Source organism: Scophthalmus maximus, chromosome 6 (assembly GCF_022379125.1).
Source record: "Scophthalmus maximus strain ysfricsl-2021 chromosome 6, ASM2237912v1, whole genome shotgun sequence".
Taxonomy (NCBI): domain Eukaryota; kingdom Metazoa; phylum Chordata; class Actinopteri; order Pleuronectiformes; family Scophthalmidae; genus Scophthalmus; species Scophthalmus maximus.
Genome location: NC_061520.1, coordinates 15,331,578 through 15,359,558, shown reverse-complemented (window position 1 = coordinate 15,359,558; position 27,981 = coordinate 15,331,578). Strand labels below are relative to the sequence as shown.

The window sequence follows — 27,981 nt, the reverse complement described above, 5'->3', positions numbered from 1 at the left end:
CAGGTTAACTGAACCATTCACCATAAGTTTTGTGCGTCTGATGAAATGTTGCTGTAGAACTGGTCCTGTGTGTTTGACTTAGTAAGCCAGTATTTGACTCTGGTATTTTTGTCTCACAAACTATTTGTCCTAATTGTTTCACTTGGCCCCAGAACTGAAGAAAAGATAATTCACGTGGGCTGAAACTATAACAGAATCTGCTGAGCTTTCAAACGAACCATATGCAGCGCAAACTGAGACCAAAAACACCAGCAACAGTTATTTGAACAAGTTTATTTTTTTCAAACTGTAAATAAAAAACAGTTAAACAGATAAAATCTAGAGTAAGAAAAATGCAACAGCATATTAAATTCTGTAAAATCTGAATAACACCAGGGAACATTTGAATATCGCAACTGTACTGTATGTACAAAGCTGAGAAGGAAGCGAACCTGCCAGAAAACCATAGGCATTTCTATTTGAGAAACAATCAAAGGTGCTTTTTTTTTAAAAGTCACTTCAACATACTATGGGCCAAGCTTTTGGATTCAACTGTGAGAATAATCAATACTAGAAGAACACAGTCAAAAAGAATGTTCTTTTAGCACCAACTGTTCATCAGCTGAGGATGTCTGCAGTGGACAAGTTGTGCTGGGAGTCGCCAATCCATCATTCATGCAGCTGCTGCTGCTCAGTCTTACAAAGAATAACATTTGTTATTTGCACTTTCCCACAAACGTATGCAATAATGTTTAATCATAACTACTTGGCTATTTGAATGCGGACATCCTAAAGCCAATATAATAATTCAATTGGGAAACTTAATGGCTAGTGACCAGAATGTGTGTGCCTGACCATCCGAATCACAAATAACATTTACATTGAAAATGGCAGCTGCACATAATCTGCAAACGTATGATACTAAAAGTTACAGTTGAACATTTAAAGCAAAAACACAGAAAAAACCTTCAGGACATTATGTTCAAGAAAACTTGTTTTCTGTATCATCACATATCCATTAAAGGATTAAACACATCCTGTAGTGTCCACTGTTGATCCTGAAAGGAGGCTGAGGTCCGATGCTTAAATATTGTTGGCATAGAAATGGCCTCATATTTTGCTCAACTCAGAGTCTGAGATGAGGAACTGGCATGGTGACATCGCGGAAGAATCTGTGTACAAGGGCGTTTTTGGCAGATAACCTTTTGTTTGGATCGTAGTTCAGCATTTCCTGCAACAAGAAAAACAAAGTCAAGTGAGGTCAATTAATAATGTCCATTGACTTAATATACTTATCCTGCTAATTACTGCCACGATACAGGATCAACCTCCTGGATAGATGTACTTAATTAAAAAAAGGCATGAATTGATTGTACTTAAATCAGTTAGATAATGTATGTTGTGATTCGGTCCTATACAAATAAAGTTGGATTGAATTGCCAATATTCTTACTCCAAGCAGTTCTCTCCCATCCTCATCAAGAAGAGGAACCACTTTGGACAAATCCTGTCTGGCCCACTTTGGGAAAGATGGTTTGTAGTCAGGCATCGATGTGACTCCCGGCCAGACGGTCTCATCAGGTGTGCCCAGGGTGCGGAAGATTCGGAATAGCTGATCAATCTCTGAGTCGCCGGGGAACAAGGCCCTCTTGGTGATCTGTACAAAGGTGGACAGAGATGCCCGGCTGTTGGTGAGATGGTGTCCCACTGTGCATCACGCGCAGGCTTCATTTACTCACAGTGAAAAAGGAAAGTAGAGGCATTACCATTTCAGCAAAGATGCAGCCAAGACTCCAAATGTCAACAGCTGTAGAGTAGTATTTGCAGCCCAGGAGAATTTCTGGTGCTCTGTACCAAAGAGTCACCACCTGAAGGATGTCACAGAATCAAGTCAGGAATAAACAAAATCTTAATATCCACAAAAAAATGTCCTGCAAAGAAACACTATCAGACTTCAGGAGAGCATCCAGTTCACTCAAAAGAGTCAAAGCAAATAGTCAGACTTCACGAGCAATTTATATTTTAAGACATCTGAAACATTTTAGATGTGTTTTTCTCCTTTACTGTTACGTCAGCGTGACAAACATATTTCAACCATGTGAAGTTTTGTTTCAAATACGGGAGGTTTGAACACTGATATTCAAAGTATTAAAAGTGAAGTTAGTCTAAAACAACAACCAAATGGAAATTATGCCACTGCCAAATGTTTGGAGCAAATTTACTCTTAAATTCAAACAACAAAACAGATTTGGGAAAAGGTGAAAGTGTATGAATGCTTTCCAAGTTCACAACAACATATTCTTATGCAACTTAGTGTTATTCAGGAGAATTTAATACTAATTGATTCCAATCAACGTTGTGGTTCAAAAACGTGCAAGGAGGTTCATTCCCAATCTGGGCATGGTTAATTAATTTGAATGTGAAATTACAGTATATAACCATCTATTTCAATTAAGAGGCTTGTTGGTGTGGATAAAACAGAATGTGTACACCTTACCTCATGTGTGTATGTGCGGACAGGTACTCCGAAGGCTCTTGCTAAGCCAAAGTCGGCGAGCTTGATCTCCCCCTGAGCGTTGATGAGGAGGTTCTGTGGCTTCAGGTCTCGATGAAGGACCCTGTGAGAGTGGCAGAACGCCAGGCCTTGGAGCAGCTGGAAAAGATAGCTCTAAGGAACGCAAAAATAAATAATCCAGGTAAGTCATCTCAGACATTCAGAGTTTATTTTCTTGATTTCTTAACAAAATAAAATTCAAATAAAAGTCTGTCAAAGCAGCTGATGTTTACCTTAACCAGAGGCAGTGGGATGCCAGTGACTGAGGAGGACGAGTCCATGAACTTCTTTAAATCCTGATGAAGGAACTCAAAAACAAGGTAGAGCTTGTTCTCAGTGTGGATGACGTCTCGCAATCTGAAACACGTCGACAGACAGGCTGGATTTTAATCGGGCACAACCAACACAATGATTGTCCAAGTAGCTAAAGTTGTAGCACTAAGCACTTACTTGACAATATTTGGATGACTTAGTTCTTTGAGGAGGGAAATCTCTCGGATGGCAGTGCTTGGTACACCCTCGGTTTCCCTGAACGCAATACACAAGTACATGAACTGGTTATTTCATTGAAGCACGCTTTCTTCATCTCATGTCATTTTGTCATTCTACATTTGTGTAATTTACTTCTTCTTGGTTAATGACTTGTTAAATTGTCTTAACTTTATTTGACTCTATGTTTACAGTTAGAGCAGACAAGACATTAACACAAAAGAAACTAGGTAGAAAACTAAACAACTTGATGACCAACGCCTCTGTTATACATGGCATTCACTCCTCTAGGTCCTGTGAATACATCACTGGCAGTACAGCTATCAAATCAGGAGAAAGACCGATAAGCACACCAATGAGTTTGCTTCCTGGGGTCTGACACAAAGGTCACCATACTTTGGATACAGTCACTCACTGATGCCCCCTGCTGAAGCCTCGTGTGTGTCTACACACTTTATATTACATGTAGAGTAGGACCTACATACAGAATGCATGTTTTATAATCCTTTGTTTGACACTTGATTCATTATTTAGTCACTTGTAGACTGCAAGAATAGTGAAGAGAATGCTCATCACAACTCCCCAGAGCCCACGGTGATGTCTGGGAAATTTTGGAATAGTCCAAAATCAAAGCATTCTCATCTTCTGCAAAAAATAAAAGTATAATTTGAGAAGCAGGAGGAAGAGTGTTCTACTTAAACAAATAATAAAATGGTTAATTGATTATTAACCGCTGCAGGTTATTTTTCAGCTGACTTGACATATATGTGACCTCTCACACACAATCTACATGAGATCAACCAGAGGGACATTTTCCCTACACAGACCGTTTTATTGGACAGATCATTAGAGAAACAATAAGCAGGTCATATTTCTAATCTCTTATGGATTTGGGAGCCCGTATGATAAAAGACCTAGATTATTTGCAGGACACTTCCTGTTTGATGTCACGACAAACACTAGATGTACTAAGCCCAGCTACAACCTTAAAGAGGATGATCGATAATGAACAATGCTTTTGTTTTCATGTGCTAATGTCAGAGCCAGGAGACACCTCGGGCTCTGGGAGTGTGATCGCCCAGATGTTTTACCCAGCAGCAGTCTGACGGTCACTTACGTGTCCAGTCTGATTTTCTTCAGGGCGACAGTTTCCCCGGTGACTTTGTTCTTCGCCTTGTAGACCACCCCGTACGTCCCCTCCCCTATCTTCTCCACCTTCTGGAAGGCGTCCATGTCCGGAGGAGTGTGTCGGCGAGACTCCTCTCTTTGTGTCGGAGCTAACAACCGCTCGGCGGCTAGGGAGACAATCGTTCACGAGCTGTGCGTGGAGCCACATGTAACGCACGGCTCCTCCGGACGGGTTCACGCGCCGTGGACTCACCGCGGCCCGCGGCTGGACTTCCTGGTGCGGATACACTCACCCGGGTCACACTGAAGCCACTCACACCGGTACCGAGGCTCATCGGTTGCCCACTGGTTGCGGTAGCGTTTGTCAATATGCGGATTAGCGCGGCGGCTGCTCCTCGGTGGGAACCACTGAACCACGGCGGCGTTTCCCGCGTTACCTCGAGGGCGTTTGTTTTTGTGTTCCACACACACCGACTGCTGCAGCCGGGTGGGATCTCTGAGGTTTTCTTATCGCCTCTCCACCAGCGTCCTCCGGGAGTATAGTTTTGTACTTCAGTTTGAATACCCAGTAGGTAAAATGTTTTTAAAATACACCGCTGGTTGTGTGTTGGATTATTGGTTTAAGGTCAGTATGTGCAAGTCGGGATATTGAGCGCTTCTATGTCGGGATGAGAAACTGACGACTAACAAACGACCCTCGCAAGTCACGTGGTCTGACGACTATGACGTTTTACGTATTCAACGTTGGAGGAGGAGTTTTTTTTTGTTTCTTTATTTTTATCGACAATTACTCGACAACAAACAAACACATCTTACGTTCTTCATGGCTGCCAACAATTAACAACAACAATTAATAAAAACAAGGGAATCGTTTTTTTAAGACTCAAATGTATTTAGTCATTAAGAGAAAGATTTTTGTACTCTACCAATGATTTCAAATGCAACAAATCAAATTAAAAACAACTCTATCAACGTGGTTGTTAATCAAAGCACAAAACGTAATCCAAAAAGTGTCACCAAGATAATCCATCCACAATCTCAGGGGATCTAAAATAAAAGGCAAAGTCTGTGTATTGCTCTCTATCAACTGACAAACAATATAAAATGTATGGAGTAATATAAAGTAGAAACAAATAACAATGAACGAACCAAAGAAACAAGCCACAGTCTGAATGAACAGAGACAGAAAAACAGAGAAAACATTCAAAATAGCTAAATTGTTATAAAAGACTAGCAGTACTTTTCTTTTTTAAATGTCAAAATCACGAAATGGAACCTCCATCATTTCAGTGTGCTGGAGAGGATGATAGAGAAGGACAATTGCTCCCTCTAGTGAAAGAAGGTGTTACAGCTGTTTGTAAGATCACTTGCTGTGTAGAGCTGGGGTTTCTTATATTCGTGTATCATGGCTCCCTTTTCAGAAACCAGAAATATTGTAATATTAACTCATTCCTAAATAAAACAGACTCATAAACTTGACAAGTTAAAATTTTAAAATTGTGAAAAAGGTCTATTCAACCTTTAGCTTTACTTCAGGTGTCATATCCCCCTGACCTCCCCATCCCAGCCCTGCCTCGGATGTGCCTCCAGGGGCACGTCCAGATTATCCAGGTACAGTGCTCCAAGACAAAAGCGAGCCACTGGGCCCCCAATAAAGCTCTTGTCCCACCCCCTGTTTTTTGTGGAACAAACAACAAAGGTGCCCAGCAGGAATGAAGGTGTCATAGAAGTTATATGATACAGCCCAGGCCTTAATATTATAAATCAACAGGCCAGCAGGAAGCTTCGGTGAACTGTGGGTGGTGAGACTGGAGGGCTGTGGGTTAGCATTTAGGACCAGTCAATGATGTCAAATATGGAACAGGCTTTTTCATGAGGCATTAGGGTTCAAACAGCATCAGTTGATCCATCTAGACATGGACGCATTCATACCAACACATGACCACTGCCCAGAGGCTTGTCTCTGCCCAGCAGATTTATATGAAGTGACGTCTCTTGCTACCATGAAAGTAACGTGACTGAATGTTTTCTATTGTGCCATATTTGAGTGTTGCGTTTGTTGGTGATGAGTAAATCAGATGACCCACAAACAGAAGGAATCGGGATCATTGGCAGCAGAGATGAGGAAAGTTTGGTTTAAACCTTGTGAATATATTGACCGACTGCCATTCCTGCTGTATTCATGAACTGATTTGACTGTCTGGTCTGAGCTTTAGCTGGCTTTTTAGAAAGCAGATGGTCTTATTGACCAGACTTTTGATCAATGACAAAACACAATCCTCTTTTTGTGTGAGTGAGTGTTGGGGGAAAAAAGAAAGCTTGTGTGATCATGTGTGACTGCAGGTTCGGGGAGGGGCTTTGTAGTGTTTATATAATTTTCAAAGCACCCAAACATAACTGGGGCCCCTGCTGCTAATCTCTGCAGTTTTATTAAGCTTTTATTCAGTTACTGTGACTATTCCCTCCTCCAATTTTGTATCACTTCAATTTAATAAGAGAAAACCACCTCATTTTTTTTCTGATTGGGGAAATCTGTGCATCTGCACATTATCCTGGAATGAGAAGTTGAAAAATTCCCAGATTTTCCATTGTTTCCTATGACTTTCCCTGTGTGAAACACATCTCTCTGAATTTCAAGAAGTTCACCGTTAATCTATCATACAGTGGAGACCAGTGAAGAAAGACTTTGTCGGCTGACTGTTTGTGGTATGTTCAGTCAGGTGCTCGGTCGCATGGATTTATTTCCTCCAGAACTCTGCTGTTAGCACATGAGGGGTCACATGTAGTGCAGCCTGAACAGTCTCACAGGCATGAGACAACATCAGTGGGAAAACCACCAATCGCTGGGATAATAGAGCCAATGATCTGTGAATCTGTGGGGTCTAAAGACAGTAAAATACAGTTAAAATTTAAGTACCCCATCTCTTTCCATGTAACTTTGTACACATTTTTCAAATATCTATTTTCTATTTAGCATGGCATACTTGGAGTAGTAGTTACCACACATGTACAGAGGTTGGTGGAGAAAGTAAAAAAAGCAGGAAACATAAAAAGGAAAAATGAAAACATACAAATTAATAAAATATGAAATATATGAATACTATGAATACAAAACCAGTAAATAATAAAAGCAGTTATGAAACCATCTGCTCTCCATTATGTACTCTCTTTTTATAACTTTATATTTTGCCTTTTTATAATACTCATTTTTAGTGAATTAATATATGAGTATACTATTCGAGTGAACTTCTCAATCAATAATTCTCTATCCTACCTCTTTTACTTATTATGCTCTAACACAATATAAAAATATAATATTTTGGACAAATGCTCTACCAGTCTGTAATATCACTCTGCTTTATGTAGAGCAACTGACCTGTGGATTGTCTGCTGGTTTTTCACATGACAAACTTAAATGTTGCTTTTACACTTTCCAGTTTTATAGCACACGGTTATGTGATAAGACTCTATTATAATAACATTAATTATTAATTGTGACATATCAATGATATCTTGTATCTGTATTTATTGACATTATTTGTTCATGTTACTTGAAGATGCTACTTGTGGGATGCTTCATTTTTGACTAGATGCGACTCCCTCCACTTTCTGTGTGAACACAGTCTAAATAAGGGGAAAAAAACATTGTGTAAATTGATGCAAAGTGTTTATAACCAATATTAGAATATTTTTGGGGAACATGTTTTTTTTTTTATCACTTCAATCAAAGCTTCCTTGTCCTCATCGGAATGGAACTGGATGACTAAAGGAGGACGTACCTCATGAAAAGAGCAAGGGTGTATCTGCGTTTCAGTGAGCACAGATTCTTAGTGCTGAAGCAGCCTGAGGTGGACAGCTGGATACGGAGGAACGGCTGAGGGAATAAAAGGATGCAATTGATCCCCAAACTTATCTTGTGACGACCATGCTGACATAGCTGTGAGGTCAGGCGTCAAACACAGGCATGACTCGAGCTATGCTCACATCTTTCACCACTCTCAATCCTAAAGCAGTCATCATGTAAAACATTTGTATTCATACCTTGCAGAAAGCATTCTTGATAATATATATGCTTCTGAAAGTATTGTTCTACTTGAGGGATGTTTTGTTATCCCTCCTGCCCACGCTCTGTATCATATTCTTCCTGTACTGTAGGATTTCCTTAACGCCCTTTAGGAGATATTGCACTGACTGTATGACATTCAACATCAGAATAATAATTTAAAAAAAGACTGGATAATGGGTTTAAAAGTAAAAGAAGACTGTACACGTGACGTATGAACATTGTTAGGTCTGTTAAGAATTCAGAATTTAAATTAAGAAGATAATAATATGGCCAAAAGCTACAGATGAAAACAACTGTTTTGGCCAACAGTTAACAAAACAGCACCAACATTTGTTCCAGAGAGGGGGTGGTGCCAGTTTACAGACTCACAGTGATGTCAGAGGTGAGAAGACATTTTATGGTAATCCATGTCCAAGGCCCTCTTAAGTAGGGTGAGGAGATATTTCTTAGATCTCTCTGGGAGTTGTGTTGGCGTTCAGGACTGTTCGGTGAGGATCGGGGCTCAGAGAGAGGAGACTGACAGAAACAGGATGACGACTTTGGCTCTGGTGCTGCTGGTTCTGGCTTTTACATCAGCCAGTGCGACCCGTGAGTACATCTGACATCATTGACAACCAGTTTATGGTCAAACACATCGGGTTTTATTGTTCTGCATTTTGAAAAAAAAACTGACGAAAGACGATTTCTCCCTTCTCTTTTATTCTGCGTGAATCCCAATCATACGTTCATCACACTATGTTCTGCAGTCAAAAAAGTTAAACAACTTTTCAACGTACACCTTTCATCATCAACTATTTTTTATCTTACTGCAACTTTATAAATCTTATTTGATACTCAAATAATGTTTAAAACAAGACAAACTTCAAGGGTTCACGTGGTACCATCCCAACCCAGTGGCTGTTGTGCTCTTGTTTGGGGAAGTTTGAAAGTTGAACATGAGTCAAAATTATTGGTTAAAGTTGAGTATTTTTTCTGTGCTGGACGTAAGACCATTGCACCAACACCAGGGAAAGTGATTAATTTTAACAACTGTGTCTATTGTAAACCGAACAAATGTATGCTGCTCAACAACTGAAAGTTAACTATCTAACTGTATTTCTTTGTCTGGACCACAAATTTAGCAGCAAATGGATTGATGTGCCATTTTACGCTCGTTTCATGCTCACACACTCCACGCTGTGTTAAACAGAGGCAAGATCTACAAACTTTGTCACGCTGCGGTAAAAAAAGGGACTGACAACCTTGGAAATATAAATTTCTTAGTCATGTTATGGTGAGGGTATTAAAAAAACTAAAAATCCTTTTTCCGCCTCGTTCTAAGGAGAGAGAGAGTGAGTGCGCACACACACACACACACACACACACACACACACACACACACACACACACACACACACCTCAGAAAAAAATGCCAGTGAGTCTGGGACCTCTCATTCCTTTTCTGGGATTACTGATGCTGCTGCTCAGCTGATGGTCACATGAAAGGGATTGAGGGAGATTGCAGGTCGTGTGACTCCCACTGCCAAGAACCCTGAAAGTCCAGAAACCCCCTCAACACCACAAACAGGGAGCTGCTTACATTTAAATAAACATCTTTATCATTGATGTTGCTCGATTACAATTTAGAAGTTAGAGTCACCAACTCTACTGAAATATGCAGTTAATGCTACATTGTAATTCATTCAAAAATATACAAATAACTACACTGACAAACCAAACTAAATATGTATTTTTCCAGCTCTGCCTTTGTCAAGAAAAAACCCATTTTGAAAACCAATAAGTTTTGCCTCACTGGAAACTCTCAATGATTGTGTTGGATGCTGTTGAGAACAACACGAGCTGCATGATGTAGCTTCTTTTTCCTGAAGAGTAACATTTTCATATTCCTCGCAGAACGTAGAAGTCACTTTACACGTTACCGCTCATGGAACTCCCAGATGTATCCTGTTTGGAAAGACGGAGACCAGAGATTCAGAAACTGTTGGGCCGGTGAGCCTCCTCTAATTTTTTTCTCCCAAAGGCAGAAATGCTGCTTTTTCTTTAGCCAGTCGATCTAAAGATGGTAAATTGTGTGTAATCTGTTTGGCAGGTGGCGAAGTGACATTTGACCTTAAGAGCGATGCACCCACCCTGACCGGAGCAAGAACAACCTTCACTATTAATCTAAATTTCCCACCAAATCAGACAGTGCACTCGGACGGGCAGGTGGTCTGGGAGCGTAACTGCACCATCGATGGTAAGAAAACTTTTACTGGATAGGAGGGAGCACAGGTTACTATTGTAATGTCATTCTTTTTTTTCCTATTTTCAGTCATGTTCAAAGGTTACAATCAATAACAAGCAGCTATGAATGAGTAGCTGATCATTTTATCACAAAATAAACTTCACAAGGTAAAATTCGATCTTTTGCAGCAGTTAGGACAACAGTGTTACTCCTGGAGTAACTGTCTTTTTAAAGGTGATGTGAATAGTAACTCGTCTATTATACTGATGTTTGATCTCAGGACAACAGTATCGGGAGGGTCAGGCTGTGTATCCTGACCAGGGCACTGAGCAGACAGGACTTTTTCCGGACGGCACAGCGTTTACCAAAACCCAGGACAAGAAATCTCACTACGTCTTTGTGTGGAAGACTTTGGGTAAAGACTTTGATAAATAATGTGTCTATTTGAAACTAACTGCTTGTTATCTTTAATGTTAAGTGTGGCATGTGGTAATGTTGTTGCTCCACTTGAGGGTAACAGAATTCACAGGTAGGTTATTGCTGAAGAATCCCAGAGCGGTGAGGAAACCAAATTGTCAAAAGGCAGCTATGAAAAAAACAGATAGTAAAAGTCAGTAGAATTATGGGATACTCTCTACAAGTCAGTGAAGTTTATATTTGCCCCAGGCCATCTGACAAACAAAGCCTGTTTTGAACTTTTTATGTGTGTTAAAGATGATCTGTCATTGTCTCTGATATCTTACTTTATATTTGGCATCATCAATTTTATATAGCACTTCTGAAAACACAGTTTCAAAATGATACAAAATGAGATTAAATTTGTGATGCTATGAGAAGTTTTGTTTGCACAATGGCGTCAGTTGATCATTTTTGTTCCAGTTTATCTGATTTACCCTCAAGGCCCAGGGGCCCCCAAGACCCTGTATTCACTGTTTGCATTTGGTCCAAAGTAATCTTATTAATTGTGAATTATTACCTGTCCTAATTGTGAATGCCTGTGTGAAGTTTTACACCGTGCAAATTCTTATATAAATGTGTGTTCAACCAAGTAGCAACCAAACAAAATAGGGGTCAGCATGGCATACCATGGGCCCCAGAGAAGTTTAAAATAATCAAAAATCTGTTCCTCATGTTATTCTGCTGCTACTGTACACTTTTGTATTACTGCGTGATGACTGTATTTACTGTCTAATGAAAGGGTCATGTAGAGCGTCTCCCGAATTTATGGCCTCACCGAATTGTGCATTGATTACCAGTCTACTGTTAATGATCCTGTTGCTGTCGTATCCAAGGGCGATACTGGCAGGTGGCAGACGGACCGTCCTCCTCCCTCACCATCGGTACAGACAATGTCCCCCTCGGCTCCTACGGCATGGAGGTTGTCATCTACCACTGCCGTGGCAAAAACAAGTTCATCCCTCTCGGCTATGCTTCCTCAGTCTTCACCATCACAGGTAACACTTTCAACAATTTCTCACCCAACCTTTAACAATCCCCATCAAAACACCTCAACATCTTTTGATCTGTCATCAGACCAGATCCCCTTCACCATATCACTCGCCCAGGTCAGTGATATAAACCAAGATGACCAGAACTTCATCCAGAACAGAGCCATTGCTTTTAGCGTTAAGCTCCACGATCCCAGCCAGTATCTCAGCAACGCCGACGTCAGCTTCAGTTGGGACTTTGGCGACAGCACCGGGACACTGATCTCCAGAGAACACATTGTCACTCACACATACCTTGCTGTCGGGACCTTCAAACCTCAGGTGGTCCTGATGGCAAGCATCGCCAACGGATGTGGAGACCCCACCGTCGGTAAGATTTTTAACTAGTCAATTGTTTTGTTTATCTTAAATGCTGTCGTAGTGTTTTGCTCACCTGTTTATAACTGTTCTTTCAGTGGCTCCTGTTGATGCCTCTGATGCTCCAGCAGTAGTTGTGGTGGCCTCCACCCCTGCCCCAGCAGCAACAGCTGAGGCAGGAGACACGATAATGCTGGATGTTCCTGCTTCTGACGCCACTCCACCTGCCGCCTCTGTGCAGCCAGCCGACACAGAAGCAGCGACTACAGACGATGGAGATGCAGTTGTTGACACAGACGCAGAGGCAATAGAGGTTGCCTCAGCATCACCTGCAGTAGTTGATGCAGCTGTTGTTCCAGAGGAGCAAGATCCTGCCAACACCGCTGCTCCCGCTGCAGAAGTAGATGCTGCTGTAGAGGAAACAGATGCTACAGCAGGAGAGGTAGCCACTGCTGCCCCTGCAGCTGAAGAGCCGGCAGATGCAGATACACCTGCTGTCGATGCAGCTGCTGTCGATGCAGCTGCAGCCGATGCAGCTGCAGCCGATGCAGCTGCTGTCGATGAAACTGCAGAGGTGACAGATGCAGCTGAAGAAAATGTGCCTGTGGCTGATGTTGCTGCTTCAGTTGCCCCTGTTGCAGAGGGAGAAGCAGTTGAGGTTATGGATGGTGCTCCAGTTGCAGAAGAAACCCTGGAGGAAGAAGGGGCTGTTGTGGCTGCTGATGTTGCTGCTGCGGCTGCGGAGGTTGTCGCAGCTGAAACAGAGGCCGCTGCTGACAACGTTGTCGTCCCTGTTGCCACCGAGACCACAGCTGTAGAAGAGGCAGCACCAGCCGATGCTGCAGCTGATACTGAGGCTGAAGTACTGGAAACTGAGAATGAAGTTGCAGCTACTGTAGCTGCTGCAGGTGAGCTTTTATTTTCAGTTAAAATAGGTATAGACAAAATAAAAGGATCGCTCTGGTAGCAAAAGTATCATGGTAAATGTTCTCATTTTTTTCCCAGAGCAACCAGCTGGTGAGGAAGAGGCTGCTCCAGTGGAAGTTGAAGCAGAGGTGGAAACAGACCCAGCACAAGTTGCTCTTGTTGTGGCTAAGAGACAAGCACCAGAGCTGACAGCTGACTGCATGGTCTACCGCTACGGCTCCCTCGCCACCTCTCTAGATGTTGTCCGTAAGCAAACATGTTTTTTGTTACAATGGCAGGGTTATTCTTAATCGGTAATATTATGCTTTAATGGAAACTGTATGGTTTACCCATGTTGAAATCATTTTTTATTCACATTTCAACCCCGCAGAGGGCATCGAAAGTGTGGAGATTGTACAGGTGTCCAATGTTGTGTCAATGGCGACTGAGTTGGATCAAAATGCTGTGGACGTCACCATCTCCTGTCAGGGAAGGTGGGTAGTAACATTCATTGAGTCATGTTGATTGAGGTCATTGCGTAATTAGCTAGTTGAAAGTTAGTACAGTAGCGTCAAATTTCCATTTGCTGGCCTGCAAATGAAAGTAAAGTGTCTCCAACTTAATATGTTGAGCACACAGAGAGAGACAAGAGGTTCCTTTGTAACTAATGCAACACTTATCTCCTGGTTAGCCTAATTGGGAAATGTATCATGTGATTTCTTATTATTGCATTTTATGTTTAGAACAAAAAAGCTAACGTTTGAACTCACTGTTGGTCTCCTCTATCCTTCTCTCAGTCTACCAAGTGAAGTCTGCACAGTCATTTCAGATGCGGACTGTGTCACACCAGTGGAAACCATCTGTACTGCAGCCACGCCCTCTCCAGACTGTCAGATGATCCTTCGCCAGTTCTTCAATGACTCCGGTGTATTTTGCATCAATGTCTCCTTGACCAATGATGTCAGCCTTGCTGTGGCGAGTGCTAGAGTTAGTGTAACAGTCGGTGAGTAAAAGGAAAAAAAATAATTAATGCCCACTAAATTACTTAATATATAAATTATTCTCTAATGTGCTTCAATTGCAGCCTCTGGAGGTTCCCCAGCTGGAACTGCCGCGACTGTCCTGGGTGTTATGGTTCTCGCCTGCGTTGTCTGTTGTATTGGGTTGATGTACAGGTGAGTTCCTAATTTATAAACTTAATCTGGTTAAATCATGTATCCTATTCTTGTCTCACCTATTCCATGCATCTAAACAGACGGTTCAAGCAGTACCAGCCACTTGGAGAAGACCAGGGTGTCAGTAGTGGAGGCAGCTCGGTCGTCACCTCAGTGCCTTTGCTGTTGTGGAACTTGCTGAGCCGACAGTCGCCAGGAGAAAGTCGCCCACTGCTTCAGGGGAGAATGGTGTGAGCATCAGCAGCTCATGCACTTCACGTCTACAACATCAGCCTTGTACACACTCTATATGTAGTACCAATGAAACTCCCAGGCAATGTATGAAACCACAACCAGTCAAGTGAAACAGACATGTACAACAACATCTGTAGGGAAAGAAAGGAGTCACATGTGTAATAAAAACAAAAAGTAATACATGTTGAAACATTTCAGAGGAAAGTTATATTTATTTTGACACTTGTAGTTTATAGAAGACACAGCTCTTATTTGAGGCCTACTTACACTAAACCAATTGGAAAATCAGCATAATTTGAATCATGTACATCACAGAAAATTATGTTTGCTATCCCAAAATGAATAAAATGGAACTTTATCACCATCATGTGTTTCCTTTCTCCCATATAATGTGCATTAATTTCTACATTTCTTAGTGACCGGACATTATAACTGGTCAACAATGACACAGGTGTTTGCAGTTCTTGGCAAATGTGCAAGTATAAGAATTTAGGTAAAGACAGAAACAGTGATACTTCATTAAAGAACTGGAACCGATTTTATTTGTGTAACTCATCAAAATATTGATACTCAGCCTCTCAGTTAGAATTGCTCATATTAAATTTGAAAAGTGTTTGATCTTCGCATGAGTCTAGATGTTGAAATCGATTAACAGCATGAGGAGAGAGAGGAAACCAAACTTTTCGTTAGCCACACTGAGGTTGGTAGCCTGCAGGTGTGAGGGACAGCAGCAGGGAAAAGGGAAGGAACATGTGACCATATCCAGAAAATATAGAGTTGTAGAGATGTAACTGTAAGGAAAATTGGGTCTGCTGCATTCAAAACAATAGCAAAAATTCTTTTAAATAGTACATTTTATAGTAAATATGTGGCATTTTGCTGGCAAGCGGTCTTGGTATGAGTGTGACGATACCTTCCATTATGCAAGTTTCACAGTAATGGATCACACTTTACATCAGTGATGCATCAGGAGTGTGGAATCGATTTCATTGCACAGTATTTCATTATTATTTCAATTCATATTCTTTGTTAACTAAATCAGTTTAATAACATACTGAAATCAACAATAAAGTACTAGCCTAAATAAATACAAGAGTAAAGTGAACTTTTCAATATTTCAATAATATATAATCAGCCGCAGATTTGTTAGAGATGTAGACTGAATTTAGACAAAACACCAACACATGACATTCATAAATGATATCCAATGCATGATATACAAAACTGTATTCTAATAACAAATGAATCTGCCTTGTTTGACTACACATTTATGTTAAAATTAAATATACAACACACATACTATATATACTATATGCAACTATATCATGAACATTTGGATCAAAACGGCCTCGAGGCATTTTTAGCAGCAGAGATTTGTTCAGAAAATTATGTGGCTATAGATACACTGCAGCTGAGTGTGCTAAAATATATTACCATGGTGCTCCGCTCTCTGTTCAATTAAAAAGATTGACTATGATGTGGCAGGCTACTTTCGTACGTTGTGCAGACAAAGAGCTGCTGCTTACATGCACACATCATATGACACACTGCAGTGCAGGGAAAAAGGCTGACGTCATTGCAACAAAATCGCTAATGGAAGACGCCATGGCCCGGCCTACACGGCAAGAACATGCGGACTGCTGGGGAACTAAAAGAAACATGTCTCTCCCAGACAACATGTCCAGCATGCATGAATCAGAGTCCAAATTAAAAGCGTTTTTTAATGAGGGCTGTTTTTTTACTTTATTTTAAAACTAGGTCTGCTGTTTTTATGTGCTATGCGGGAAAAAACATTAATCTCGCTCTCTGTGCAGCAAAAAATTAGATAAGACACATACTGTGCATCCTTCTCAACAAGACACGACAATTTGTATTGGTGTGGTTTTTTTATATCCATTAACCACCCCACAATGTCCTGTCTGCAGGGCTGATGGGTTTTTGGGGTCAGTAGTAGTTGTCCACTTGACCCTGCTTAATTCAACCCTGCTCCTCCCTACATGGGTCCTAAGCCAACGTTTGTGCAAGATGGAGGAAACTAAAAGAAGTGGGTGCAGCAAACAAAAGAAAACCTGAAAAAGATTAGAGGGACGTGTCACCATAAAGAAGTGTGCAATCAATGATCACATGAGTCAGTGAAGAAGCTCGCGCTGTCCTTGTCGATCAAGGGCCTGTTGCCCCTCACTTCTGTAGCTGACTTCTTAACAGTATTATGCTGTGTTGTGTGAATGTTGAGTCCATATGGAATAAGGAGCATTTGTTTGAGATTGAATAAATAAAAATAATAATGATAATAGATTTTGGTTGACCTTTTCCATTTGTGTCCGTTTTATTACAAACACAGGAGATGTGGGTTCTGTAACTGGATGCTGCCTCTCTCTGTCGATCTCTCCTTACTTACATACTTAAGTATTCCACGTGAGTGTCCTCTCACAATGCGGAGTTCCATTACAGTAATTAGCAAGCACAGCCATTAATCTCCCTCGAATGTGAAGAAAAGGAAGATACAAATTCCTCCAGGTCCAATTTTGTGGATGGTTCAGATGTATTTTATTTAGTGGAGCAGTGGAGACAGAATATCACAACCAGGTGCAATTCTGTCTGGTGGTCAACAGTTTTATACCGTTACATCAAGGCAAGTCTGAAACAATAGGTTGTGGGCTGGGCCAATCAAGAGGTCTGAGAGACAACAAGGATGAACGCTAGTCAAGAAAAATACAGGACAGGCCAATTGAATATACCATCTGTATCAGAGGGGATTTCTGGTAAATCCACTTGTAAATTATTAGATAAATAAGTCAAAAGATTACATACAGGTATATTTAAAAAAAAACATTTGTCACAGAACAGAACAACAGGAATTTATTAAAGACAATATCAAACAAAGAAATAGAACTAAAACTATCTTCTTCTACACATGTCTCTTGGTCACACATACCAAGTGCTGTTCAGTCATTTCTGTTCACTCTGAATGTGTTCTGCAGCCAAGATGGGGAACACGTCAGCTTTGCTGGGAGTCCATCATCATTTACAGATGATAGCTATCTCACAGCCCTTCCGGATCATACCAACCTTGTGGCTTCTTCAAATCAGCTCAGCATTTGTCTCAGCAAAAGCAAATCAGCATCCCTATCTGTCACCTAATTCTAGCTGTGGGTTGGACGCTTGATTGCTCACCACTCTCTAGTAACAGATCTGAAAGTGAAGAAGTTTCCTTCGTTTGATTTTTAAAAATATGTATTTATGCCTGTCATACCTGATCCTTTTTCTTTGCTTTTCGTTAACATGCAAATATTGGAAAGAGGGGTCAAATTGTGGTTTTAAGGCTCAAAACATAAATACAACAAATTTTGCTGACAGCGTCCATGTTTTTCACCACATTATGACTCCAAAGCACACCAAAGTCAGAACAACTTCACAACTCGAAAAAAGAATAAAGTGATAAGTTGTTGTTGTAACAATAAAATATCTTGTAAAATCTTTATTAATTGGTATCTAGTAATCACTCAAAAACATGTAATAAAAACACCTTGTTATAAAAAAGTGAGATTCTTATTATAATGAGGATCCCTACAGAATAAAAACTATAACTATACTTACTTACTTATTACAAAACTTCTCAGAATTAGTTGATGGCAAATCTTTTCAAATCATATCATATCATCATATCATTTATATACACAATCTTTTGTTTTGGATTTTAATCCTGACCTCACCAAACACTTGAACATAAAATAGGAGAGGAAGTTCAAGTATTTAACTTTATACTTTAGTATTTAACCTCCTATGTGAATCAAATTCTAACTACCTATTTTTCCATATAGCAAGGGCGTGTGTGGAACAGATACTGTAGCCTGACACTGTCCAAGAAGTATGACTAAATTTATGGCCCCTAGGGGAATTTCTCCAAGAACCAGAGGGATCAATTGCTAATGGTAACATCTGGCTGAGGGTTAGTATTACTGATATAGTCCGGTCAAAAATCATTGAGTTATATATTTCTTGCATATGCTTATGTGCCCGACATAAATGTTGTTACTTAGAGTGCAGATATGCAAATATCGTCTAAACACTGTTATAAAACTGTGACAAAGGCCATACGGGCTGGTAGGAGCATGAACAGAAAAATTAATAGAAAGTGAGATGTGCTCTGAGCAGAGAGAGTAAGACAGGGCAGGGCATGAGACAGAGGGGGAGGGAGGGAGAGGAGAGAGTAACTGACGAGGAAGCAGGTTGATTAGATTACAGAACAAAGACCTACCCTAGCACATTTATTTCACAGAGAACCAGACCTGTTCATGCAGACCTCGAAGGGGGAGAGTGTGGAAGTGAGTGTTTGTGAATGTCCGACTGAAAAAGAGATTACTATAGTTTCCTACAATGTGTAACAGACACGGAGTCTGTTAAGAGGAGGAAACTCGAGAATAAATTTCACTAGAAAAAGTATTGAGTACAGATTACAATAAACACTGCTGACTGACGTGTAACAGTGAGTGTTTGAAAGACACAAATGTGACACAATTTATTAAATTTGGCTGTGTGCCTTTTTAAAATCTAAAAGAGCATAAATGGACAAGATTAAAGGCATCGAGCATCACTGGGGACACAAAGAGGAGAGCGTGCCACACCCAGACAACACGGAGCATGCTCAGAATTACGTCAACTTTATACTGGATTGGTAGCCTGTCTCTAGCCATCAATTAATATGACCTTACACACACACATGCACACACACACACACTTCTCTTACTACACTTTTGAGGATCTTCTGAGGAACATGTTTGGAAAAAAACTGTTAAAATTGGAGATAAATTATGGCACCACATTTAAAATATACAGTTTGGTATTGAGAATGTTGAAGAGCATCATCATCAAGTATGAACTGTTCTTTTAGGTTGTACATTATAAGTAATGCTACACTATGAGTATTGTTACATATTGTTACATATTGTATGTTGAGTGAGAAACCATCTTACCCTCAACGTTCTCCTGGCTACGTAGAGGAAGGGTAAATGGTGTGTGCACAAGGAAGTCAAACATTAATTTTGTGAGAAAAGTGAGAAGTGAGAAAAGCAGAAATTTTGTCAGGAGACAAACGTGGCCACATGTTGAGATCGTGATTTCTGGTAAGTGCATGGCAGCTTGATTTGAGTAAACACTATGCGTGTACAAGGTGTACTCACTGCTGGTGTACGCAGTGTTCTACATGCATTGTATGTCTAACGGAAGTATCTGATTTGAGACACAGCCTTCCGTTTAGTCTTTTGATGTTCCTGTGACTCTACCTGCTTGCCTGCTACCCGACTTAGTTGCCTGTATCTCACTTCCTGTCTACCCACATGCTTCCTCCTCCACCTGTCTGGCTGTAAGACTCCTCTGTGCCATTAAAAGTATTCTCACTGCATCAGCCTGTTTCCAGCAACCCTGACAGCAACAGCTATTTAAGTGATTGCTTTCAAAGTCACATTAAACTCAAAGCACTAAAATTGTTGATAATGGCTTCCAAAGCCTGGTGCTGGGTAAGTCACTGAGTTCATGGACCAGCAATAAGAAGCCTGGATTCTGTGACCATTCCGACCTTTACTTTACGTTCTGATTCAGAGTCAGCATGACTATGCTGGTTTACATTAACTGCAACAAAAAAGCATTTTTCATGGAAAATATTCAGTTATTTGACAACTCGTACTCAAACAAGGATTACTGGATACTGCATTTGAAAAGGATAGAATAACTGCAGAGTCATGGCTCGGCCGCATACGCCCCAGGATATCAATAAAGTATTCCATTACTGTAAAAGGAGAGAGAGACAGAGAGGGACAGACAGAGAGAGGGGGAGACAAAGTGAAGAGAAAAAAACAAATCAAATCAATTTGTCTATGTGATTCAATTTAGGCTAAAATTTCACATTTTCTTATTGGAAACCAGGTCACAGAATCCTCCACACATATTTGATAGTGACGTGAAATAGTATTACTGTAAAAGTAAAAGCAAGAATAAAATCATAAACGGGGAATAGGGATCATTTTGGAGAAACAAGAATCAAAACTGAATGACTGACTGACTGACTGAGCAAAGGGTCAATGAAGGTATGAATCAGGGAGGTGAGGAGGGGTGGGCGTGAGGAGACATCTTTAGTTATCAAAGCAGTAATGTAGAAGCCAGACTGGCCTCCCGCCAAGTGCTCTGGTTAAAAGGGTGGAACTGCCAAGACAGAGAGTAAGACAGACCACCGGTGAAGGCACAGGGAGGGGCAGACTCTATCTCTGAAGGGTAGGGAGTGGCCAAAGCTTGTATGCGTATGTGTGACCGAGAAAGGAAGAGTTCATGTGGGTGGGGTGAGGAGGAATAAGGGAGGGGGAGGCGTTAGGATGATGGGAAAGCCAACGTAATTGCATAAAAACCCCAGCGGTCTTCAGTCGGATGTCCTGTTGCTTCACGAGCATCACCAAGCCTTCAGCTCTCCAGCTTTCCACAGCGACAGAGAACAGAACGAGATCAACTATGAGCCGCTCTTCAATGCCTAACTCCACTTCCTACAGGCGCACTTTTGGAAGCCCACACCCCATCTCCATGGCCTCCTATCCTTCCGTGTCCCGTATAACCCATTCTGGGGGACGCTATATGCGTTCAGGGTCACCTGTGGTGGCATCCCGCTCCACCACCTACCACCAACAGCGCTCCCGCTCCACCCCTCAGCCCCCTCGCCTCACCTACGACAAGGTGGACTTCACCCTGGCTGAAGCCATCAACCAGGAGTTCTTAACCACCCGCAGCAATGAGAAGGCCGAGCTGCAGGAGCTCAACGACCGCTTTGCCAGCTTCATCGACAAGGTGCGCTACCTGGAGCAGCAGAATGGTGCATTGCAGGAGGAGCTCAACCAGTTCAAGGGTCAGCAGCATGGCCAGCCCAACCGCGCCTCTGACCTGTTCCAAGAGGAGCTGAGGGAGCTGCGGCAGCAGATGGATGCCATCGGCAAGGAGAGGGACCAGTACCTGATGGAGAGGGACAACCTGGCCGAAGACCTGACTCTGCTCAAGCAGAGGTTGGTACCAGCATAATGAGATAAGAAAGTAAAGATTGGACTTAGATAGATACATCAATGATATTTGATTGAGTGTGACACATGGGCAAATTGATAGAGGGTTTGTACATGGGTTATGACTTAAAAGATAGTTTGAAGGATTGTTTGACCATGACTAAAGAAAATTACAGAACCACTACAATACATCTATAGAGAAAATTGCCACCTGTCCAACACAGTACCATCCCATATTTTATCTTCTGTGATTGTCCTATTGTGGGTTTTTCAGTTAAAAACATTAAGCCATAGGTGTGGGCCACTTCACTTACCACCAATGTCACCATCGCAGCCGTAATCAACAAGGTTGTTAAATACTTTCCATGATCCATAATCAAGCACAGTGGAGGTAGAGATTCCCTACAGGCACTTACCCCTTGAATCCAGTAGTGATGGTTGTGTAGGGCGTGGCACATCAGCACACTGGACACCACAGCGCGGCACCGGGATCAGCACACTGGACACCACAGCGCAGCACCGGGATGCAGGACACTGCACTGCATCATGTGTATCAGACTAATTCCATGATCGTATATGTTCATTGAATATATGTTCTACAGGTGGTATAAAACATAAAAAATGGTGACTAGCGTAACATGACATTCATGACAGTACAGTGACCAACAGAAACGTATAGCACACAACTTGGGATCGCATTAGATAATGAAGAAGATGAATGTTTTCCCTAAAAAACATTAATGTATAAACTTAGATGCCTGCACAATTATGTTGGCACAAAGGGAGATGGGATCGGAAAGGAGGAGGATGGGTGGACCAGACAAAGGGTGGGGCCGGCTGAGGAGTGGGGAGGGGAGTGTGAGAGGAAATAGGACCAGAGGAAGAAAGGTTGGATATCAGACGTGGCGAGAGCAGGTTCAGGAAAAATCAATGTGACTCAATGACTCCATTAAGTGTTGTGAGTATCCCTCAGTGCTGATGGGATGGTGCCAGGGACCCCATTAGGACAAAAGGGCCCCATGTAACACAACATGAATTAAAGATGAGGGAGCCGGCCCCACTATCTGATGCTTACTTTACTAATCTACCTTATGTTTGGTTTGAGCATGACTTCTGTCTGACGGGACAGATGGAGCCTTACATCCAGACATTGACCACACAGAGCCCATCATCATCAAAAGTTTGCAGGGACTCAGCAAACTCATATGTTGTACATTGTGATGATGTAATTTGAAATGAGTCATCGCAATGACTCATGAACTGTCTGCAAAACATTTTTAGAAACAGTCAAGGCTGAACAGAAAATTAACTATAATTTTCCATTGCATGCAGAAGCATGAAATGCCATTTTGCTATATGACAGTTCACAAGTTTCTTAGTTTACTAAAGCACATCCCACCTACTGCAGATTTTATCTAACTGCCTTGTAAAAAAAAAAATATCACTCCTTATTTGTACGGAAGTTTTGTCTCTTCACTGAATACTACTCAATACTACAATAACCATTTAAAATCTATAAATACAGAGGGGAAGTGTACATAACCTTATTGAATGTGTGTAGATGACCTTATTGAACTGTGGTAAAACCACATTAGTTGAAAGGAGCAGCTGCTGATCCCACTGGGTGCCCCCTCCCAAAACCCTTTTTACAGGACAGTGAATTAACAAATTGATCCAGAAAGCTTTTTGCCAGCTGATGCCCTTATGCAACCTTAGAGAGGGGGTGTTCTTTTTTTTTGGGGGGGGGGGAATTAATAACAATAAAAAACATCCTCCCTAGACATATTCTTCCCTATTCCTTGTATATGGGAAATTCTTGGCGCCTGTTCACAGTTTGAAATATTTTATCTCGATCTCTGTTCTGAAGGTTGGATGAGGAAGCTCAGAAGAGGGCGGATGCTGAGAATAACCTGGTTGCATTCCGTAAGGTAAAGATTCAGCTCACTGACCCATGATTAACATATTGATTACAGTGTCCTCGGGCTCAGGTAACAGGTCAAAATGAACAGGGTTTTTTTTTTTTTTTTACCATTTTCAACACTTCAAGGTCACAGTAATGTGATAGAGCATGAACTTCCACCTCATATTTCTATGCACTAAAGAAAATTTATAATAACATTTCAATTACCTTATAATAGGTGGAAATTACAATAATCTGTCAGTTTATATACTCTTTCAGCATAATCAAATAAAATATCAGTTTTCAAAGGATAAAAGAAAATATAGTTGGAATTTTTCACGACAAACTGTAATTCCTGTTTCGTTTACTAGGATGTGGATGATGCAACGTTGTCCCGTCTGGAGTTGGAAAGAAAGATCGAGTCTCTGATGGATGAGATTGAATTCCTTAAGAAGCTCCACGATGAAGTAAGTGACACTACCTCCACTTCACTGTTATTGGAAAATGGTAAAAATCATTAACTATAATGGTAACACTTATCCTAGTGTTTGGTTGACCAGTAGTGAAAAAGATGCTGCAGAGATAATTTTTTGTAAACAAGTCAGTCAATCTCTTTTTCTATCACTCTCCTATCTCGCCTACTTCAGTTCCAACGTCAACATGATTCTTTTTCTCTTGCGAGGTTGAGTTGTTGAGTAGTCAATTCGGCTGTTCCACCGTCTGCCATTACCATCACTGAGGATAGATACTGGGAGAATGCTATTCCCTTAATTTTTAGGTTACGCAAGGGAAAGCAAGGCTTATAGGGGACCAATATAAGTGTGGATGGTGTCATTTTCATATCGCTATTACACTGTGAGATCAATTTGAACATCATAATGACAAGTTTAAGCCAATTGAACGTTGTAAAACTGTGAAACTTGTTTTATGAGGGGAGAATAAACACTAAAAATGAAGAAAATGCATCTGAAATAGAAGAGATCAGTACCAGGAGCTTGCCTGGTTTTTGCTGATTTCTTTTCCCATTTGTGTTTATTTCACAATTACCAGGAAATCCAGGACGTGCAAGTGAGTGTCCAGACCCAGCAGCTGAGCAGGGAGGTGGTCAGCAGCTCCAGGCCTGATTTGACTGCTGCTCTGAGGGACATCAGGGCTCAATATGAGACCATCGCCTCAAAGAACATGCAGGAGTCTGAGGACTGGTACAAGTCCAAGGTAGGCAGTGCACAAACAAACAGAAAATGACACAGAAACACAGACTTGTATTCATTTGAGTGGGCTTCATATTTTGTGCTTACAGTTTGTGGATTTGACTGAGTCTGCGAAGCGCAACACTGATTCTCTGAGGCAGGCCAAGCAAGAGGCCAATGAGTCCAGGAGGCAGATCCAGTCCCTCACCTGTGAAGTTGATGCAATGAAGAACACGGTGAGGACAAGAGGACCAAGTGTTGTTTTTCTATATTTCTATATGGGTGTTATGCAGTTTTCCCCATTGATAAAAGTATTCCACATTGACTACTGTGCTGTGTGTGCTGTTGTGTTTTTCAGAATGAAGCTCTGCTGAGGCAGATGCAGGAAATGGAGGACCAGTTTGGCAATGAGATTGCCAACTACCAGGACAATGTAGGCAGACTGGAGGACGAGATCCGCCATCTGAAGGACGAGATGGCTCGCCACCTTAGGGAGTACCAGGACCTGCTCAATGTTAAAATGGCTTTGGACATTGAGATTGCCACTTACCGTAAACTGCTGGAGGGGGAGGAGAGTAGGTGAGGGATAACATTCTGTGTCTCAGGTCAAATGTTTTGATCCCCAAAATTAAAAGCATTGGGCTCAATCAGAGCAGAACTTTTCTGTATTACGAGTGACTTTACTAGATGTTGGAGTTTTCACCTTGGAGCTGTAAATTGTCAATTTTTTCCATGGTCACATGTTTTATCTTTGTATTTCAGTTAACAACATCTTGTCTAAAATTCTTGTTTAGGATTACGGTCCCAATCTTAAACATTGGCATGAGCAATCACCATGGAGACCGAGGTAAGCTATTGTTCTCACTTTCTTATATCAATTATAAGATGATAACAGTTCTCGGGGCTCTGTATTACTTTTCAACAAATCGGTTTCCAGGAACAACTGTTGTTATGTGATTCATAGGCGATAATTTAACTTTGGAAATGACTCTTAAAAATGAAAAACATTGATTTTGTGGAATGCTAATGTGTCAGCATGTAAAAATCTCAGCAGCACTTTAATCTGACTTTTCATAGACTATGAACCAATTCCAAGCGGTGCCAGCAAGAGGACTGTGCTGATAAAGACTGTTGAGACTAGAGACGGAGAGGTACAATGATTTATACTAAATGAAAAGCCAAAATGCAGAAATAACTAGTTTGATATTATTTGCATTATGGCAAGGAACATGAAAGCTATAGTTACTTAAAAAATGTGACAATAAATTGGAGACAATCTGGCTGTTTCTTCTCCATCAGGTGGTGAAGGAATCCAGGAGGGAGGCGGACAGGGACTCAGGCCGCAGTGATAGAAGTGACAAGGACGACAAGGACGACAAGGACGAATAGATGAAAACCAATTAGAAAATGTGAAGGCCAGTGCCATTAAGAAAAAAGAATACATGAAAAAAGAGAAAATTAGAAATTAGAAAAAAGAGTAACTGGTACATGTATATACACTCACTCCTACTAGTTATATGCTTATCCTTTGAGCAAAGAGTCTTTCAGTTTAGGTGCAATGTTGAATGAATCCCTTTAGACAGTGTCACCTTGGTGCTATTCAAGCCGCCGAACTTTTGCTAAACGCTTGTGTCATCTGTAGGACTACGCAAAACCACTTTATTAACGTACCACCTGAGGCCTTCATTTACAGTGCAATCCTGTGGAGTGCTTAGACGACCACACATTCGTAGCAGTGTATTAAACTACAGGCTAAAATATATACTTTAAATGCATGATGTTAGAAGATTGTGTCATAGAAATGACATACTAACAAACCCTTAGAAACTGCCCTTTGGTCAACACAGGTCGAGAATAAAACCAGATGTTGGCATTTGTATTAGAAGCTTTGCTATTCTCTTATTGAGCAAAACACTCCATCACCGAAGACATGGATCATTAATACACATGTAGCACATACGAAATGTTGACCGTGAAAATACAACAGCCACCGACTGAAAAGACTTTAGCTGAATGTGCTTTGCAATGCTGTGTGTATCTGGCAAGTCTGAAGAATGAACATGTAAACGCAAATAAAGTTAATTCGAGCAAATATGTGTCTGCTCACTTACGACTGATGAATTGACAGCAATTGTTGTTGTGTTAGTTAGTGAGCTAATTTTTTCCCCTCTTACTCGTACTTTATACTTTGTACTACAAGGTCTCCATAACCTTCACTTTTATATGCATAGATAGATTCACGACGAGCGAGTGGGCACTCTTCCCAGGTCGCCAACTCTCGTCTGAATGTTCCGAAATGTTTCCTGCTGACGTGAACGCGTCTGACTCAGACGATCTCCTGCTACGTTCTTCATATGTGAACAGCAGACTCCGGACACTTAATTTCATTTTCATGCCTGAAAACAGCATCAGACTCAGTGGCAAGCACAAACACTGTCAGAGATAGGGGAGCATACAAAACAGAGCAGCAAAGGTCTACACAGAGCAGAAAAGTTTATTATTAGTATTCAGACCTGTGTAGGAAACGCCTCACAAACTACAATTATTGCAACCTGCACTCTTCTTATATAAGACTACCATGGTATGGTTATTAGCCCTATGTACAGGTCTGAGTGCACACTATTAAACTGTATCTAATCAGGTCTTTCAAGCATTAATTGGCAATTTTGGGCTATTCATGTAAAGTGGTGTTTATGGTCCATGGTCCAAAAACTTTAGAGAGCTCATAAAAAACAACAACAACAAAAACAAACCCACAAAAAAAATATACAGCATCTTACCTTCACGTTGTTTCTCCGCTCAGGCCCAAAGCTCTTCACCTTTAGCAGTTCTCTTGACTTCTCTCCATGTTAATGCTCCACCTGTTGTTTGTCAGAGGGATGAGGGGGCCTCCTCTACATTGATTTAAAATCAGCTGGTTGTTGTTGTTGTTGTTGTTTTTACAATATCCCTTATTAAGATAAAAAAAACACCAAAACCTGGCAATCAATAATGACAGGTCAAAGGAACTTAAGTGAAAACAAACTGTGCTGAGGACTTTTTATATTCAGCTGGGTTGGACGACGCGTCCTTCGCCTTTCAACATTGTTTTGCCCTGAGTTTAACCTCTCAGGCGGCACCTCTCAGCGCAAACTGCATTTAAATTCGACCAATCTCTTAGAATCTAACTCATCCAGAATTCAACCATGGTCTTGGTTCCGATACCAACGTTAATCTATCCCACATCAGTCATGGCTTTGATAAGGTTCATTTTGTCGGTACATCGCCCAGGAAGGCGCTGCCTGAAAAGCCAAACTGC

At 41.1% G+C, this 27,981-nt stretch overlaps 3 protein-coding genes and 1 long non-coding RNA gene across 6 annotated transcripts; 2 read left to right on the top strand and 2 right to left on the bottom strand.

The window, feature by feature from the left end:
• Positions 1-257: 257 nt before the first annotated feature.
• On the bottom strand, positions 258-4,790 carry cdk2 (cyclin-dependent kinase 2). Its single transcript, XM_035632013.2, has 7 exons — positions 4,139-4,790; positions 2,983-3,060; positions 2,766-2,889; positions 2,476-2,646; positions 1,745-1,846; positions 1,432-1,635; positions 258-1,210 (listed from the first exon to the last, which is right to left on the bottom strand). Exons 1-7 carry the CDS (start codon positions 4,252-4,254, stop codon positions 1,106-1,108), a joined length of 900 nt encoding a protein of 299 aa, XP_035487906.1. The 5' UTR covers positions 4,255-4,790; the 3' UTR covers positions 258-1,105.
• A 3,848-nt stretch (positions 4,791-8,638) lies between these two features.
• On the top strand, positions 8,639-14,923 carry pmela (premelanosome protein a). Its single transcript, XM_035632714.2, has 12 exons — positions 8,639-8,803; positions 10,109-10,204; positions 10,305-10,451; positions 10,720-10,854; positions 11,732-11,893; positions 11,973-12,257; positions 12,343-13,152; positions 13,250-13,417; positions 13,542-13,644; positions 13,948-14,153; positions 14,235-14,325; positions 14,406-14,923. Exons 1-12 carry the CDS (start codon positions 8,746-8,748, stop codon positions 14,557-14,559), a joined length of 2,415 nt encoding a protein of 804 aa, XP_035488607.2. The 5' UTR covers positions 8,639-8,745; the 3' UTR covers positions 14,560-14,923.
• A 2,166-nt stretch (positions 14,924-17,089) lies between these two features.
• On the bottom strand, positions 17,090-27,971 carry LOC118310011. Of its 3 annotated transcripts, none has more exons than XR_004793669.2 (5): positions 27,464-27,971; positions 24,792-24,891; positions 22,010-22,189; positions 21,397-21,585; positions 17,090-20,344 (listed from the first exon to the last, which is right to left on the bottom strand). It is a non-coding gene; the product is annotated as an uncharacterized LOC118310011 (long non-coding RNA). The 3 variants fall into 3 exon arrangements; XR_004793670.2 differs by having other exon boundaries at positions 22,010-22,127; positions 27,464-27,968; XR_004793668.2 differs by having other exon boundaries at positions 22,010-22,132; positions 27,464-27,967.
• prph (peripherin) lies at positions 20,902-26,775 on the top strand. Its single transcript, XM_035632719.2, has 9 exons — positions 20,902-21,599; positions 23,461-23,521; positions 23,865-23,960; positions 24,544-24,708; positions 24,794-24,919; positions 25,042-25,262; positions 25,478-25,530; positions 25,761-25,834; positions 25,983-26,775. Exons 1-9 carry the CDS (start codon positions 20,977-20,979, stop codon positions 26,070-26,072), a joined length of 1,509 nt encoding a protein of 502 aa, XP_035488612.1. The 5' UTR covers positions 20,902-20,976; the 3' UTR covers positions 26,073-26,775.
• Positions 27,972-27,981: the final 10 nt, after the last annotated feature.

Coding starts and splice junctions, on each gene's coding strand:
- pmela (XM_035632714.2), top strand. CDS start 8,746: ATGACGACTTTGGCTCTGGTGCTGCTGGTTCTGGCTTTTACATCAGCC. Junction 10,452..10,719: donor GCGTAACTGCACCATCGATG/GTAAGAAAACTT, acceptor GTTTGATCTCAG/GACAACAGTATCGGGAGGGT. Junction 13,153..13,249: donor AGCTACTGTAGCTGCTGCAG/GTGAGCTTTTAT, acceptor TTTTTTTCCCAG/AGCAACCAGCTGGTGAGGAA.
- cdk2 (XM_035632013.2), bottom strand. CDS start 4,254: ATGGACGCCTTCCAGAAGGTGGAGAAGATAGGGGAGGGGACGTACGGG. Junction 3,061..4,138: donor AAGAAAATCAGACTGGACAC/GTAAGTGACCGT, acceptor TATTGCGTTCAG/GGAAACCGAGGGTGTACCAA. Junction 2,647..2,765: donor TCCCACTGCCTCTGGTTAAG/GTAAACATCAGC, acceptor TGCGTTCCTTAG/AGCTATCTTTTCCAGCTGCT.
- prph (XM_035632719.2), top strand. CDS start 20,977: ATGTCCTGTTGCTTCACGAGCATCACCAAGCCTTCAGCTCTCCAGCTT. Junction 21,600..23,460: donor CTGACTCTGCTCAAGCAGAG/GTTGGTACCAGC, acceptor TCTGTTCTGAAG/GTTGGATGAGGAAGCTCAGA. Junction 25,531..25,760: donor CAATCACCATGGAGACCGAG/GTAAGCTATTGT, acceptor GACTTTTCATAG/ACTATGAACCAATTCCAAGC.